This window comes from Colletotrichum siamense (genome assembly GCF_013390195.1).
Source record: "Colletotrichum siamense strain Cg363 chromosome Unknown KSG_Cg363_contig01, whole genome shotgun sequence".
Taxonomy (NCBI): Eukaryota; Fungi; Ascomycota; class Sordariomycetes; order Glomerellales; family Glomerellaceae; genus Colletotrichum; species Colletotrichum siamense.
In genome coordinates, this window is record NW_023501014.1 from 6,218,562 (window position 1) to 6,236,048 (window position 17,487).

General features: G+C 57.4%; 5 protein-coding genes across 5 annotated transcripts; 4 read left to right on the forward strand and 1 right to left on the reverse strand.

Moving 5' to 3' along the window:
* Positions 1-797: 797 nt before the first annotated feature.
* ase1 (Anaphase spindle elongation protein 1) lies at positions 798-3,289 on the forward strand (the record flags this gene model as incomplete). Its single annotated transcript, XM_036633417.1, has 3 exons — positions 798-908; positions 964-1,216; positions 1,284-3,289. The coding sequence occupies 3 exons, from the start codon at positions 798-800 to the stop codon at positions 3,287-3,289; spliced, it is 2,370 nt and encodes a 789-aa protein (XP_036502258.1).
* A 1,811-nt stretch (positions 3,290-5,100) lies between these two features.
* On the forward strand, positions 5,101-7,353 carry IRS4 (Increased rDNA silencing protein 4; the record flags this gene model as incomplete). The annotated part of the gene is made up of 1 exon (XM_036633418.1): positions 5,101-7,353. The coding sequence occupies one exon, from the start codon at positions 5,101-5,103 to the stop codon at positions 7,351-7,353; it is 2,253 nt and encodes a 750-aa protein (XP_036502259.1).
* A 1,007-nt stretch (positions 7,354-8,360) lies between these two features.
* On the forward strand, positions 8,361-8,915 carry CGCS363_v001570 (uncharacterized protein; the record flags this gene model as incomplete). Its single annotated transcript, XM_036633419.1, has 1 exon — positions 8,361-8,915. The coding sequence occupies one exon, from the start codon at positions 8,361-8,363 to the stop codon at positions 8,913-8,915; it is 555 nt and encodes a 184-aa protein (XP_036501221.1).
* Positions 8,916-9,000: 85 nt separating this feature from the next.
* On the reverse strand, positions 9,001-12,413 carry CGCS363_v001571 (uncharacterized protein; the record flags this gene model as incomplete). Its single annotated transcript, XM_036633420.1, has 3 exons — positions 9,001-9,637; positions 10,334-10,447; positions 10,504-12,413. 3 exons carry the CDS (start codon positions 12,411-12,413, stop codon positions 9,001-9,003), a joined length of 2,661 nt encoding a protein of 886 aa, XP_036501220.1.
* Positions 12,414-13,589: 1,176 nt separating this feature from the next.
* Positions 13,590-15,140, forward strand: xsa-1 (Xylosidase/arabinosidase; the record flags this gene model as incomplete). The annotated part of the gene is made up of 1 exon (XM_036633421.1): positions 13,590-15,140. The coding sequence occupies one exon, from the start codon at positions 13,590-13,592 to the stop codon at positions 15,138-15,140; it is 1,551 nt and encodes a 516-aa protein (XP_036501223.1).
* Positions 15,141-17,487: the final 2,347 nt, after the last annotated feature.

Here is a 17,487-nt window from a genome sequence, read left to right on the forward strand (position 1 = left end):
GGAGTCTTACCTAAGATCCCTGGCCCGCGCTGACAGACAAGCGACAGGGCGCTAGAACAGCTCACCAACAAGGAACCTGAGTCCACAAAGACTGGACGGCAATAGCACCGGGGTTTTAAGGGCGTACGGACCAATTGGCGGCCAATGGCGGGGTAGCTCTTTCTGAAACCCACCACCAGCAGCGCCCACTCCTCACAGAAGCTGCCCAGCGTTTGGCTGTTGCCCCTGGCGACGGCCCACCTCGAGAGCTGCAACTGGCGCACCCGCTAAATCTGGCCCATCACGTTTCCCGACCACCTTCCCGTTCATTCACATCGCTCTCTCGATCTTTCATTTCACCTCCTCACCCTCACCTTCACTCTCTCCCCTCCCAACGCCGCATCACGACAGGTAACTAATCGCAGTCTCTGACAACCGACCCGACACTCAACACAGATACCACGGAGACTGCAGATTGCCATCCCTCCAGCGCCGCTCTTTTGGATTCTTTGTTTTACTTTTATTTTTTCTTGTGGTCGGACAATGCACCCCGAGTCGCAACTCACTCGGTGACCATTCGCTTGCCCTTGAGAGAAAGTAAACAAATCCAACTCCAACACCCACCAAAAAAATCCCCGACGATTCCCCGCCGCGGCGTGAATAGCATCATCAACAACAACCACCACCACCAGCCGTTTGCGCTGCACCCGCTCTTTTTACCCCACGAACCTACCTAATCGATATTTTACTACCGGCGACTTCAATCGGCATTTCTTGTCCCTTTTCCTTGGTTGCGCGTCTTCGTCCACTTATCCGCCATGGATACCAGTTACCTGTCCCAGCAGGTCAACACCATTATCGGCCAGCTGCACGGCCTGTTTGACGAAATTGGCGTCCCCAACCATGATCGCGAGGCGCGCGAAGCAGACGTACGCTCTTGCCTGGTCGTGTGGATTTCTATCCGTGTGCTAACCATCGCCACAGCTCTTCGAGGCCCTTTCCAAGGCCTTGACCGACCAGGTCCGCCTTGTTACTACCGAGAAGGAGGAGATGATCGAGGAAGCCGAGCACATGATCAACAACATCCGCCAGATGGAGGCATCAATCAGTGGCCGCCGCGACCGCGACGGCGACGACATCAAGATCACATACCCCCTGGTCCGCTGCTTAAAGTCTCTCAAGGAGAAGCACGTCCAGATTAGCAGGTTGCACAAGGAGCGCTTCGCGCAGGTCAAGAGTGAGTTGGCCCGGCAGCAGCTGCCGCGACGCGCCACGAAAAGGAGTCCCGCTGACCACACCGCCAGAACTTGTCGAAGCCCTGGAATCATACTCGTCACACCTCGAACCCACCTTCGTCCAGATCCCCCTGCCTCCAACGGGCCCGAACCAGTCGGTCCCCTCCAACTTCGACCTGTCGCCTGCGTACGTCGACAAGCTCGACAACGAGTTTACGAGAGTCTATGAAGAGTACAGTCGCCGCGTCGCAACGGTTAAGGCCCTCTGCGAGCACATCATCTCTCTGTGGGCCGAGCTCGGCACCCCGCAGGCCCAGACGGACGCCGCCATCGTCAAGTACTACCGCGATGCGCCGGAGCAGCTGGGTTTGCACGAGGAGGACATCGCCCGCCTCAAGGCGAAGCGCGACAAGCTGTCGGACGAGAAGAAGAACCGCGAGAAGAAGCTTAAGGACCTGCGCGCGGCGGTCGAGGCCCTTTGGGAGAAGCTGGAGGTGGACCAAGCCGAGAGGAAGAGCTTCCTGAACAGCAACCGCGGCTGCGGCGTCCGCCAGATTAACGAATTTGAGGACGAGCTGGCACGTCTGAACGAGCTCAAGCGCCAGAACCTGCACCTCTTTGTCGAAGATGCCCGCTGCAAGCTGCAGGAGCTGTGGGACGCTCTCTACCTTTCCGAGGATGAGATGCTCGAATTCACACCTGCCTTTTCCGACGTATACAGCGACGCCCTGCTCGAGGCCCACGAGCGTGAGATTGCGAGACTTGAGGTTCTCAAGGAGCAGCGCGCCCCCACGCTCGCACTCATCGACAAGCACAAGAGCCTTACCAACGAGCGTGACGAGCTTGCGGCCTCCAGCCAGGACGCTTCACGCCTCATGATGCGCGGACAGAAGGGAGAGAGACGCGATCCCGGTAAGCTGCTCCGAGAGGAGAAGATGCGCAAGCGTATTGCCAAGGAGTTGCCCAAGGTCGCTGCCGAGCTTCGTCAAGTCTTGGAGCGCTTCGAGGACGAGTACGGCCGTCCATTCCTTGTTCACGGTGAGAGATACCTCGACGCTCTGGAGGCGGAGGATCGTCCTGCCCCTGGACCGCGATCAAAGACACCCGGCGCCGGACAGATGGCTTCGGCAACCAAGCCCAGAACCGGCCACAGCCGCGCGAATAGTGTCAGCGCAGCACAGAGACCACCAACCCGCCAGGGAGCAAAGACACCCGTCGCTGCCGCCCCGACAAACAAGCGCAGTGCCAACAACATGAACGGCGCATCCGCGGCAAGACCCTTGTCCGCTCACATCAAGCCGCCTGGTAGCCCTCGGCCGGAATCCTCCATGGGCTTCCGCAGTAACCACGGCACTCTCACCAAGCCACCAGGAAGCCCCTCGAGGATTGCCCGCCCTCCCCTTACGAATCTCAAGTATGGCAACAACTCGCCTGAGAGGATACAGAGACCCGAGTCGAGGATTGACGCCTACGCGACAATACGTGGAGGCCCTCCCCTCCGTGCACCTCCGCCCAAGATGCGCGATCTCCACGCCATGGACCTCGAGACCCCGATGAACATGAACCACTACAAGTCTGCTGGGCTTGGTGGAAGCATCGTCCGTCAGGTCGAGTTGGAGGATGTCTACGATGACTGCCAACCGCGCCTCATGAGAGCGAACTCGACACTCTCCCACACCTCGCACGCATCCCACGCTTCCCACAACTCCCACGCCTCCGCGTCTTCACACCACTCCCAAGGCTCCTCCCAGTTCGACTTCCAATCCTCCGTGATCCGACACCACCCCCCGTCATACAGCCAAGCACCACCGCCACGTCAGATATCTAACTCATCGACGGGCTCCAGCAACGTGACGGGGTCGGAGAACTGGGAGACGTACGACGACGCCAGCGAGCCCGAGCAGGACGCGACAGACACGTACTACGCCAAGGTGCGCGCGGCGCGCCAGCAAGCGATCGACCCCAAGAGGCCACGGGCGTACCCGCCGCAGGCGCATGCTGGGAATGCGTTTGCGGACCATGAGGGCAACCGGATCATCTCGGGCAGCGAGTGGACCGACGAGGACGGATACTGAGGAAACAAAACAACATCATTGAGCATTAGCCAAAGAAATGTCTTGCTTCGTTGCTGTTTGGCGTTAGCAACCCTCTGCTTCCGAAGATTTTCTTCAAACTTTGATGATAATGTCGGATGATTATGCCCCCCTCTCATGTCTGGAACGATCAACCAAGTCGAAATTCACGACGTATTGTCTTTTCAGCAACACAAAAGGACACCGAGCATCTCCCCCAACACCCACTCACCCTCTCTCTGAACAAAGACTCCGTGTCTGCGGACGAAACCCGACACGCACGCCCACATTTTTTGCTCCTTCTTTTTCTTGTGTCGTTATTACTTCTTCCAGACTTCCGTCTGCACATGTATAGCCCCGACCTCGAGACGGCTTTGGTTCTCTCTCCTTTTGGTTGGACATACCCATTCGGTGGAGGGACGGGTGGACGGGAGGAAACGGGTGTCTTTGCGATACCTCATTTTCGAAGGAAGGTGTAAAGGGAAATGGAGGGGTCGGTCAAACAAACGGAGTTTGGTTTTGCGATTTGTTTGCGTTTGATTTTGGCCTTTTTTCGATTACTCGACCATTGGCGGCGGGTCGCATCCGGAGTGTGCTCCTTTTTCTTTTTTCTGTCAGCCTTATTTTGTAAGACTTTGTAGTTTTGTGTTGTTGCTATTAAAGCTCAACGTTTTTACCATGGACCCAGTAGGTATTTTCTTAAAGTAGTACAAAAAGGGGTGATGCGTGCATCGCTGATTTATCATGACTTTTGCGTGTGTTTGGTCTGGTGATGATAATGATAAATGCCGAAGATGCCGGGTTATGTGGTGAGTGAGAGGCGATGGGCGGGAGGCCCGGTAAGACGGGAGCTAAAACTTGACAGAATCTCCGAATGAATGGAATGAACGGAAACCTAGGCTTTATTAGCCCGCCGGCAGCGTGACGGGGTGGTGGTCTAGTCAGGGCAGATTTCCAGCAGATCCGCTATGACGACGCCGGTGATGTCGAGATCTTCGGTGGTGGTTGTGTGTTTCCCTGGCGGTTCCTCGGCTCTCCGCCAAATTCAGTTCCCCATATATTATTCTTTGCGTCACTGTGTCAGGATGGGAACATGCCCCCTGTAAGGTCATGAACACAGGCAGCTGTCGGTTGTCAAGAGCGGCGCCGTGTCTCAGCCTTACAGGTGCTGCAGTTGGCAGTGGAATGCCGGAGCTTGCTGCAGAGGGAGAGACCTGGAAGGAACATCCATTCCACTGCCTGCGAAAGGTCACCGGGCCACCCGTTCATCTGAATGCGCCGCCGCTTCCCCCAATCATCCCATCCGACGACCTTCTCCGCACGGGCAGAAAGGCAGAAAGCTGGAGCTCACTCAGCAGCAGAAGCAGCAGACGTGGAGAGTGCGGTAGGCAGCTGCTATTTGCGTGGGTGAAGGTGGATAATCAATAATCAGCTACAGCCCGAGTACCTGCCTAGGTATTTCCACTTCTGCGGCGCAGGCGGATCCAATACGACCACACTCACACACACCACGCACTCCGTCTCCGTCTCCCTCCCCCTGACACCTCCTCGTATCGTCTGCCTATTGACCTACCTGCATCAAACAAACGACACCTCGTCCCTTCCTTCGACTCTGCCCTCGAGAAACACACATAGCTGCATCTACATCGCAGACGAGGGAGGGCATCGCGACCGTTTCTCCCTCGAAATACCGACAACTCCTACGTAATGCTCCAACCATCGTCGACCGCATAAACCAAAGCCCCTCCGAATCCAATGCCGACACTCCTCCCACCACCTACCACCATCCCACCCCGCGGCCGTCAACCGGCATGATGACGAACACACAGCAGAGCCTCCACCACCACACGGGCGGCGGCGCCTCCGACGCTGCCGCGGCGTTGAAGGGCGCAAACCTCGCCTTCAGCAAGACCAAGCCCAAGCCCGTCCCGCCCCCGAAACCGACCACCAACATCGGCGTCCGCGGGGGCAGCCTTGCTCCGGCCCTCGCAGCAACCGCCGCCGCTGACCGTAGCCGGAGCACGAGCCCGATCCAGCGCCAGCACACCGGCACGAGCGTCGCGACGAGCACAACCTTCGGCCGCGACGGCACCGCCGACATGCGCGACCGCCTGTCCTCCTTCCTCGCGAGCAGCCCCGCCGCCGCCCCGACGGCATCCCACCTGACGCCGCACACGAAGCTCGACCCCAAGAGCCCGAGCTACATCGCCGCCGCCCTGGCCGCCTCGCGCAGCGCCTCGCCTAGCCCGCAGCCGCACCCGAGCCCGTCCGCGCTGACGCCCGCGCAGGTGAACCAGCTGCATCAGATGCAGAGCGCGCGGAGCCTGCGCAGCCGGAGGGATAGCCTCGACGAGGAGGAGGGGATGATGGGGCTGCCTGATACCACGTCCATACCGGCCACTGGACACCTGATTACCATGTTTGAGCGGAGCGAGGACGTCGACCCAGTGAAGAAGAGCGGCGGGGACAGCAGGAGGAGACCTGCGGTGAGGACGATGACGCCCGAGAGGGAGATGAGCCCTGCGCGAGCGAAGGCGGCGAGAATGGGGATTGAGGAGAGGCCGGTGGTGGTGAAGCCGAAGCCGAAGGTTAAGACGAGGCCGATCACGCCTACGCCGGTGGAGAGGGAGGTGGAGGCTGTTACGCCGAAGAGCCAGAAGCCGGTTACGAAGCCTAAGCCGAGGCCGATTACGCCTACGCCGGCTCTTCAGAGGACGATGTCAGATGCGGGAGTGAAGAAGCCGGTTGCGAAACCGTCGAAACAGCCTGGTTCGCCGGCGAAGAGGTCGCCGCACAGGAGGACTGAGTCGGAGCAGGTGGTGCAGAAGAGGAAGCCACCTGTGGGGTTGCAGCCTGCTGCTGAGGTCGTGGAGAAGCGGTCGATGCCGTCTCTGGCCAAGGCAGCCTCCGTCCAGCCTACGAGACCAGACTCGAAAGAGCCTCCCGTTGCACCTGAGCCACGAAGGTCACGCACGACAAAGGCAAAGCAGGCAGCCCCGAGCTCACCACCGACGGTTAGCAAGGTCCAGACAGAAATTGTCTCTCCTCAACCTAAGCGGCCAGCGTCAAAAGCAAAGATCCGGCCGCCTACGCCGCCTCAACCCCGCGGTACAGCTTCAAAAGCGAAGGAGCCGGAAGCGCCACTGTTGAGGAAGCCCAGGAGCATGGCATCAGTCTACGGCCACGGCCTCCCACTGCAGGAGATTTCACGTCCGACTTCCGCGACCAGGCCATCGACTGCTGACACGAGCTCATCTAACGATACCTTCGTGTCAGCGTCTTCCGGCTTGACGGCCGTACCCGATGCGACCCCCGTGAGACAGCCAAACCTCCAGACGCACTCGGCGCTTAGCACGCCGAGCCGCTCGTCCGTCAACAGCTCGCCCACCCGCGCAACTCCTCGCCGCACGCCGGCATCATCTACAACGAGCCTGCCCCTGAACTCCCTCTCCAACGCCATCATGGCCGGATCCCTCGCCGCAGCTCGCCTCACGCCCTCTAACACAGGCAACTCGACCCTCTCCCCGCCTGCCCTCCCAAACCGGACAAAGTCCCCGCGGCTTCGGCAGACCCTCCGCCAGCCGCCCTCAAAGTCCGACGACGAGGACGAGATCCGCAAGAAGAAGCATCAAAAGGCTAGCAACAAGCACTCCCATGCCGAGGGTGCCCGCCGCCGCTGGCGCGACGAGATCACCGAGCGCGAGAAACGCCGGTACGAGGCCGTCTGGGCGAGCAACCGCGGCACTCTGCTGCTAACTCCTTTCCTCCCACAGGCGCTGCAGTCAGATGCTGTCCTGCCGCCGCCGCAGGACGCGGCCGACTGCGTGGCCAACATTGTGGCGCGCGAGATCTGGCGGCGGTCGCGGCTGCCGGCGGAGGAGCTCGCCGAGGTGTGGGACCTGGTCGACCGCAGCGGCCGCGGGATGCTGAGCAAGCAGGAGTTTGTGGTGGGCATGTGGCTGATTGACCAGCGGTTGCGGGGGCGCAAGATTCCGCGCAAGGTGAGCGCGAGCGTGTGGGATTCGGTGCAGGGTGTGAAGGTGCGCGAACCCAAGGGTAAAAAGTGAAGAGCTTGTCCTTCTTCGGTTCATGGGAAGGGGCGCAGGATCAGGGAGAGAGCATTGAAACGAAACATTGGCATTGCATTGCGAAGCATGAGCATGGCGTGGCATCGTATTTGAGTGTAGCGTGTTGTAGTGATACCCACGATCTAGAAAATATCGGAGCTTGCGTGAGCCTGTTCCCCCTAACGCTGCTTCTGTTTTGGACTATGTGATGGACACTATGGTGTTTCTTTTGTTTGCTGTGGATGGCATGTCACTCAAGGGCTGAATGGCACTTGTTCAATGTCCATCATTTTTAATTTCTGAACGCAGCAAATCATGGCTGCGTAAATTTCCTGTCCAGTCTGAATGAGGAAAGTCGAGATAAAGACCAGGCACGTCATTGTTCTTCTGTGTTCGATGGGCGCCCACTTACCGCCGAACTTGACTCGGGTCGAAGAGAGGAAATTGGGACCAACCTCGGCGGAACGACACCGGCAGGCGTCCGGCAGGGCGGTAACGTGTCGAAAATGTCATTCGTGTCGTCCGTGTCGCGCCCTTAATTGACTCGCGGTGGGGGGTCTTTGGCGGTGGCGCCGGCGGGCAGATTTAGTGGGCTGCTGGATTTTAACAGGCTTAGTGAGAAATACTTACGGCGAGGAGGGGTTTTTGGGGAAGAACTGGCCGTGTGTCGGGCTGTGTTAAAGCTGAGAGGGATATGTGTGGAACTCGGTCTGGATGGGGCTTTTGCGATGCGATGCGACTTTATCGTTCCTGTGGATTCTGGTGTGATTCGGTGTGGTGGGGGTTTATTTAAGATCTTGGGTGTTTTCCAGATTTAAGATTTGCGAGTGTCTAAAGTCAAGTTCGTTAACTGTATCGTCATCACTTTTTTTGTCCAACGTGAGAGTTGTTTCAAAGCCGTCCAATCGCGACACAAGACCGCGCCGCAACTCCAACTCTGTCTTTTCTCACCCAACGACAAACCGCTCAACAGCAACACCAAAACCACACAACCGCCACCACACATAATGACAGTCTCCCACCCCCAACCACCACTCTCCTTCCGCCCCGCCACCCCCGCCGACGTCCCCCTCCTCCTCCCGCTCATCCGCTCCGCCTACCGCGGGCTCTCCTCGCGCAAGGGCTGGACGACGGAGGCGGACCTCGTCGCGGACCAGCGCATCGACGAGGCGGGGCTGTTGGCGAAGATCACGCACCCGGACGGGGTGGTGTTGCTGGTCACGGACGGGGACGCGGGCGCGCCGCTCTCGTGCTGCGAGGTGCTCCGCAAACCGGACGGGAGGACGGCGTATTTTGGGCTGTTTGCGGTTGATCCGGAGAGGCAGGCCGGCGGGGTCGGGCGGAGGGTGTTGGGGTATGCGGAGGAGTTTGCGAGGAGGGAGTGGGGGGTCGGGAGGATTGAGATGTGGGTTATTTGGGTGCGGGAGGAGCTGATTTCGTGGTATGAGAGGAGGGGGTATAGGAGGACGGGGGAGAGGAGGGAGTTTCCGTATAAGGAGCTGGTGGGGGGCGAGGCGTTGAGGGATGATTTGTATTTTGTAGTGTTGGAGAAGGAGTTGTGATGGCATTGATGAGATGCGGGTTTGTGATTGAATCGATGTGGTGGAATATGTACATGGAATAGAAATAGAGACAACCCCGAAGAGCTTAAGCAGGGAGAACTTGGACGACAACACTGTCCCCCGAGAGCGCAACCTGCCAGCCCCCTCTCGCCTGCGTGACGCCCGAGCCGGTGACTTTCCAGCTCCCACCACCCTCAACCCAAATAACCGCATTCGCCGCTTTAGGCACGCCATCCAGCTGGGCCAGCGTGACGTCCACCGTCTTCGACGCCGCCACATACTTGACCTCCCTGATAATCCCCGCATCCACGCTGACCAACACCCCCAACGGGCCAATAAACACCTTCCGCCTAACCGCATCCTTCGTCACGACGCTGACACTGCTCCCAGAGGACGTCAGCGTCCCGCCGAACGCGACGAGGCCGAGCTCGGCGTCCTGGACGACGTAGGTGCCGGAGCCGAGGGCGAGGCCGAGGAAGCCCGGGCCGTAGTCGCCGCTGATGCCGTCCCACTTGAGGGTGTCGGGCCAGGAGTGGAAGGAGGCGGCGGCGAAGCCGTCGGCGTTGATGTTGGAGAGCGGGCCGGTGGTGCCGGCGTAGCCGGTGCGCAGGAGGTAGGTGTCGGTCGGGGCGGAGCGGAAGGCGGAGAGGAGGGGGAGGGCGTTGAGGGCGGAGCCGTAGTGGTGGATTTGGCGCTCGATGCGCCGGAGTTTGCCGCCGTAGCTGGCGGTGTTAGTTGGGAGGTTGGGATGGGTGTGGGGAGTGGATGGGTATCCACGGGTTTGGGTATAGGTTGGAGTTAGATATGGGTATCCTTGGGTATGGTTATGGGTATTGGTTGGGTAGTAGGTATCCGTGGGTATGGATTCTATGGAAATGGATACCCATGGGTACGGGTTGGTTTGGTTTTGGGTATCCATATGAACAACCATATGGGTCATGGGTAGTGGGAAATGATGGATATCCATGAGTATGGGTATGGGTATGATTTGAGTAAGTAGGTATGTTGAGGGACTTCCCAGTCTAACCAATAAGGAGTTGTTCAGTAAGGGAAAAGCAGTTAAAGCACTTGGTCTAAGGTAGTGCTCTTTCCAGTAAGATTAACCGGGTGCAAGGTGGTTTTGGGTATAGGTATGATTATGGATATCCGCGAAGATGGGTAATGGGTAATGGGTAATCATCATGGATACCCATGGGACCGGGTACGATCTGGGTTATGGGTATGGATCTGGATATCCATGGGTAATGGGTAGTCGTTTTGAATATCCGTGGGTTTGTGAGTTGGATATGGATGGATACCCATGGATGCGGGTAATGGGTATTGGGTATGTGCGACGAGTGCAAAGAAAGGACTGAAAAATGACCCTCGGAGCATTCACGGAGGGGAGAGTTCGTAATATATGAAATAGCAAGACTCACATGTTGTCCCAGTATCGACGGGCATTTCCATTCCAGCCCCAGTGAGGAAGGGTCTGCATGAAACCCAGCACACTGTTGACTGACTTCGTAGCGGTGTTCGTGAAACCAAAGTATCTGCGAACCCCAAGTCAGCATATTCAAGTATCATCATCACGAACATCAAAACTCACTTGGCCCAGTAGTAAACCCCCTCCTGACCAGTCGAATCCCAAGCCATCTCGCTTCCAAACGGCACCTCTTCTGTATCCCACTGCGCCGCCCTCGACCGCATGCTCGTCGACAGAGTATTCGCTTTCGTGGTTTGCCCCTCGCGGATCAAATCCGTCAAAATCTCCCCAAACACCGTCTCCCCCATCAGCCCAACGCGGTTGTACCCAACATCGTTCCTCATACCCCTGATGACCGTGCTGTACGCCTGGTTCAGATACCAATCCCACGTATGGCTCTTCACCAGCGCCGGGTACGCCCGCGCGACTCGGTACAGGGACCAATACGCGCCGGCGACGTGCACATAGTTATACGCTCGATCAATAGCATACGCAGCCGCCTTGTTCCACGACGTCCACGAAGTCCAGTCGATGCTTGTGCTGTACCTGTAATTCGGCACAGCCGCGGGCTCGTAGAAGAAAATGCTCTTGCGGACGCCAAAGTCGGTCGTCTGGATCGTCTTCCAAAGCACGTTGTCAACGAACTGCTCAAGCTTGGTCACCTCGTCTGCGGCCGGCTGGATGGCTTGCTTCATGAACGCGGAGAGGTACGAGCCCGCGCCGGCTTCGTCACTGAGCCCGGCGACCCAGGCGCGCGAGTCTTGCGTCACGATGGACTTTGTCTCGTAGTCGTACGTCATGACGGAGGACGAGCGGCCGAAGGGGTCGGATGTGTCGTTGAACCATTGCGAGGTCGTGAGGAAGCGGCCGAGGCTTGCGACGGCTTCGGTGGAGGGCTTGGTGACGTAGTAATGGACGGTTTGGATCTTGTTGTCGGCGTAGGTTATGGTCAGGCGGACACGGCCCCAGGCGGAGGCGGAGGGGGTGACGGTGTATTTACCAGATGAGACAAGAGTCACGGTAAGTGCGCCGGCGGGTTCTGAGACGAGGGACTTGACGGCGGTTTGGGATTGCAGGAAGAGTTGAGCTGGCTCGCCGCGGGGAATGATGTAGCCAGGCACGCCGACGGCGGTGGGAGTATTGGTGCCCCGAACCGCGGCGTCGAGTCCGCGCACGCCAGACTTTGCGACGGAGAAGCGGACGCCGAACTGGAGAGACTGACCGGGCTGAAGAGTCTTTGAAGAGGGTGTGTTCCAGGGTGTTTGTGCGCGCCATTCATTCTCAGCCCAGGCTTTGGTGAGGGTCTGCCACTCGTAGAAGCCTTCAAACGTCTGGCTGCCGTAGGCTGTGTCGGAGTAGTACGTCTCGGGGAGGTTGCGGTACGCCTCCAGGGGCGTGTCTCCAAGCGGAGTGACGACAAGGGCAGCGCCGGTCCCGCGGATCGGGGCAACGCGAATTTGGCCGGCGTGCATGCCGATGTAGGGGTCTGAGAGGGAGCACAGGCGTTGCATGTCTGTGGCGAGGCGGTTTGTGAAGATGGAGTTGAACTCGGCCGGAAAGCCCAGGCTGCCTATTTCGACGGCGGAGGAGCCCGAGTTCTGTATTGTGAAGCGCAGGCCGAGGTCGCCGGAGACGTCAAGCCACTCGCGGGTGATGTTCAGCGGCCCGGTTGGCAGAGTGGGGCCGAGACGAGAGGAGGCGAGGACCCCGGACCCCGCGGTGAGGGCCGTGACCGTTTGCCGGGCCGATGCGGAGTTGCCGTCGGTCCATGCTGTGGCGCCGGATTGGCGGTAGCGGAAAGTGATATCGCCCCAGTGGTACTGGCCGTTGCGTGCACGCTTAGAGAGGTAGTCGAAGGGGAGGAAATCAAAGGTGTCGCCCGCGGGTTTCAGGGAAGCGAGAACTTGGGCGTTGCGGACGAGCTGGAGGTTGAAGTTTGCGGTTGTGAGGGTGATGTAACCGTTGCTTAGCCCCAAGTTGTCCTGGCAGAAGACGGTCGCCACCAGGCTGGCGAGCACAAAGGTGAACTTCATGGCGGAAACCACGATGACTTGAGCTGAGCTGAATTGCTCTCTGCCTTGTTTGAAGTGCTAGACTCTGGCTACGAACGCCAACGGATCATCACGATTATATAGACTTTCCGATTCGATTTCTGATCACACTATTGATGGCACCATACCATTCGACTCTGAAGGACATTCTAGAAACGCCATAGACTATGACCGATCCACGTTCCTGCAGTTGGGCGATGCTACATTGAACCCGGTGTCGTTCCCGATGAATCCCACGCCTCGGCGGAACAGATTCCATCGCTTCTTTAGTCAATTGAGGAAACATCAAGCAAAGTGATGGTGAATTTTCGCTTCAAGACTCACATTGCTTGTTTCTTGGTTCGGGCCAGGCAACCGAATGCAACCATGGATCGGGCGGATGATCCGAGTTTTGTGCATCGCGACCACAATCTACCCGGCCAACGAGGGTCAACTACGCGATGCCCTCAAGCGAACCGTCAACTAACCATCCCATCAAGCCTGGCGTCCTGTTCTCATGCACGGAATGGGCAGCAAACGCGGGGTACACCAGCCCACCCCCCGTGCGATGCAACCCTTCGGTGTCGGTCTCTGTGCAACGTGATTGGATCGCAAGTAAAAAGAGTCGCAATGATACGCCCCGGTCCTCCCACCGGGGAAATCAAAATCCACGGATAGTTCGTCCTAGTCTTGGAGGGGCAACCTCGTATTGCGCAAAACGCATTTATAGTACTTGAGAGTAGGGCGGAGTTGAAATACATTCAAAGGGGATGAGAACGGGCAGCAAAAGGTCGCTGACTTATGGCTGAGTTGAGCCGGGTTGCTCCGTTTAGTTGCTTTGGGCAGGTCGTTTAACGCAACCGAGTCTCATGGCTACCCCAGTTTAAGTGGCTAGACGCCGTCACAATTAGTGATGATTTGCCCCCTGTTGGCTGATCTGGTGCAATTGTCAATTTATTCGTATCACGAACGAAATTCAGGGATGAGGAAAAGTGGATGCACCTCCTAAGGTTAATCCAGTTAAGTCTCTTTAAAACCTGACACTCAGCCCTTTGGAAGAATTCCCCGACCTTAGTGCCAACTCGAGTTCCAAGTCAACTCAGTGAGCTTGTTCGTTCTTTCAACCGTCCTTCTTTTGTGTGTATTCAGTCATTCTTTTTTCTCCGATCATTTCTCAGAATGCTCTCCAACTTGTTGCGGGCTTGTCTCGCTACTTCGCTGCTGGCTCAGCCCCTGCATGCAGGCGTCATCCCTGTCCGCCGACAGGCAACCTCCAAGACTTTCACGTCCACCGGCAACCCCATCCTGGCCGATGGCTCCATCTACTCCGCCGACCCGGCGCCGCTCATCGTCAATGACACCCTCTACATCCTCTCCGGCCGGGACGCCGCGGGCCCGACCGAGAACGGCTTCGTCATGAACGAGTGGCAGATCTTCGAGGCCAAGAACCCGGACCCCGCCGGCGGAGACTGGACTCTGCACCAGGACGTCGCCCAGCCCGAGGCCATCTTCTCCTGGGCCAGCGCCGGCACTGCGTACGCCAGCCAGATCGTCCAGGGCGCCGACGGCAAGTTCTACATGTATGCGCCCGTGACCCAGGCGAGCAGCAGCGCCAAGGACCCCTTCGCCATCGGTGTGGCCGTCTCCGACAGCCCCCTTGGCCCCTTCAAGGACGCTCACCCCTCCGGCCCCATCATCTCCCAGACCGTCCCGTCCCCCGGCAACGACATCCAGAACATCGACCCCACCGTCATGGTCGACACCGACGGCAAGGTCTACATCTACTTCGGCACCTTCGGCTACCTCAAGGGCTATGAGCTCGACAAGGACATGATCACCATCAAGGGTGATGTTGTCGATGTGGACTCTCTGACCGGCTTCTTCGAGGCCCCCTGGCTCATGAAGCGCGACGACACCTACTACATGCTCTACGCCGCCAACAACGCCGGCGCCGACTCTCCCTGCACCCCAACCAGCTACCACGCCTGCCTGGCCTATGGTACCGCCTCTAGCCCTCTCGGCCCTTGGACCTTCCAGGGTGTCTTCCTCGATATCGTCTCCTCCACCACTTCCCACCCGGGTGCCTACAAGTTGAGCAACGGTGAGTGGGGCCTGGTCTACCACACCCGCGATGCCGAGGGCGGCACGCACTTCCGCCGCTCCATCGCCATCGACAAGCTCACCTGGGACGACTCCGCCAAGCCCCCCGCCATCAACAAGGTCGTGCAGACCAAGCGCGCCGCCGCCGCCAAGGAGCCCACCCGCAACGTCGCCCCCAAGGCCGTCGCCGCCTCCGAGGGCGAGACCCCCATCCAGTACTGGATCAAGGCCATCAACGACGAGCGCGTCGAGGAGGCGCCCCTCCCGCCCGACTACTGGTCCTCCTACAACGCCGAGCAGTCCCCCAAGGAGAGCACCCTGACCCTCACCTGGAACGCCACCCAAGAGCTCAACGGCGCCGCCATGGCCTTCTTCGCGGACCAGGCTGCCGGATCCTCCGTCGGTGTTGCGCCGCCTGCCTCGTGGAAGCTCGAGTACAAGGACGGCACCGCGTGGAAGGCTGTCGACGCGACTTCGTACCCTACGGATGTCACTGACACGCCTGCCGAGGTCAAGTTCACCAAGGTTTCTACGACTGCGCTGAGAGCTGTCCTGACTGCGTCTGGCAGCAGCACATATGCCGGTGTCGCTGTCAAGGAGTTCTTTGCCTACGCTCCCACGGCCGCGTAAAGAGGTCGTTTGGGATACTGTCAAACTAGACTTGTACAATTACTGATTATCTCGTCCCACTTCGAGATGGTTCTGCTGTTGATATTGGAAATCATGTACATAAGCATCTCTTAGAAAACGATTCATGCGCCTGCATGCTTGTATTCTTCAATCTGTTGCTTTTTGCAACCCTTTCTACAATGTATTAAATCTTTGCGTGCAGTGTTCGTTCCATCATTGATGCCTTGCATTTGACGAGCTGTGAAACCCCCATTCGGCCTGAGAACGAGAGTAAGAGCAACATCATTGGTGCTAGATGCAAATGGTGTTTTAACCAATCAAACACGGTCAGCCTTATTTGTGGCGGAAGTAGTGTCGACACTTCCGTCCTTACGTTTATGCATGTCAGACTGCGTCATCTCTGTTGGAATCTCGGGTGCAGCCTGATTTCCTTCAGGTCCGGCTGGGCGCCAAAACGCTTCATCCGCACCCACAATTGACGTCGAGAAGATGGCGCTCGTTGTTCGAAACGCCGCTCCGCTGAAGCCAGAGATCCGCTTAGCCCAGGCTCTCTCGGAATTTGAAACGAATCTCAATGCGGAACACAAAGCAGCCTTCCGGAACGCGCGAGCTGTCGCAACAAAAACACCACCGACTCCGAGCGATGTTATGAGACTGACGGCCGAGATTGATTCCCGTGTACGACGAGAACATGGACCGTCTCGCTGTTTCGGCCCCCGTTTAACGAATATACTCCAAGCGGTCCAGCAGTTTGCCGCGCTGGGTGATACCGTGGTTGGCGGATCGCAAAACATAGTGGCCTGTGGAGTGTGGTCGGCGGTCAGGATGATGCTACATGTCAGTTTCCCTTCCCTAAAACAGTGTTGCTACTGGACGTTCCGCTAATTCGCATGAATGGTGTAGATGGCGATCGGATACGCCTCCTACCTGGAGAAGTTGTCACTGCTCTTCATGACTGCCGGGCGTCAAGCCCCTCGATACCAAGCCTTGGCTATCATTTATCCCCACTCGAAGGATTTACAAAACAACTTGTTTGAGTACTTCATAGTCATCGTTCACATATGTCAGAAGATACAGCAATACGGAAAGAAATCGGCTTTTGGCCAGTTGAAGTCATCATTGAACGACGCAGACCTGAAGGAGTACCAGTCGGACCTTGAGGCCTGGGGAAATTCCATCAAGGACGAGGCGATGTTACTTCTGAACCAAAAACTTCAAAACGAATCCCAAGAAAACGAGAAGGCTCGTGCGTTGGTGAGCAAGTGGTCAATATCGTCTACACAGCGACAACAGGCTCTTGAGCGTATTGAGCGTATTGAGCGCAAGGTGCGATGGTTGGACGCTTGTTCCAAGTACGACTTCCAGACCACCTGGAAACAGATTCGAAAACGAGGCTCTACATCACTGCTACCAACCTGGCCTGAATATCAACGATGGAAACACAAAGGGGAAATGCCATCAGCTATTCTTTTCAGTGGAAAGGTCGGTGCCGGAAAGTCAGTAACCTTGGCTAACATCATCGACGACTTGTATTTGTCAGGAGATACGATTGTCGTGTACTTTTTTTGCCGCCACGATATCCCAAAAAGCCTTATATCTCGCACCATCTTGGGAAGCCTGGCACGCCAGTACTTATCACATTTCCCAGAGAACCATGCAGCTTTCAAGGAAGACGTGCCGACGCTCGATTTGGAAGAGCTTTCAGCTTTGATGAAACCTAGGCGCGACGGTCGTCTAAGGTATCTACTCATCGATGGCTTGGATGAATGCAGCATAGAGGAGCGAAGCTCCGTCCTCACTCAGATGTCCTGGCTACAGAAAGAATCAGACTGGAGGCTTGGACTCTCAGCTCGTCTTTCAGCTGAGAATCTTATTGGAGAGCAAATAGCCTTGAGTTGGCGTGTCTCCCTTCCAATAAACAACCCGGACATCGAGCGATACATCGATAGCGAGCTAGAGGCGCGCCTAGCTAATGGCCAACTGAAAGTTGGAGATTACAGTCTCGTATCTGAAATACGCGTAGCTCTTTTAAGCGGCGCCAACGGCATGTAAGTTGAACGATATTCTGTGTCCGTATTCATTTGAGCTCACAATTCGTCTAAATAGGTTTCTCTGGGTTGCTCTGCAACTGGACCAAATATGCTTGGAGCTCTCTGACCACTCCATACGGCTTGCAATCAAATCGCTTCCACGGGACTTATCTGAAATGTATTCCCGTATACTGAAGAATTCGGCAGCTAGAGATACTGGCCGATATCATGCTCGTCTGTTCAAGTTTCTAGCAGCAGCATATGTGCCGTTAACGGTCGATCAAATACAAGAAATGGCCAGCGTCAGTGTAGGCGAT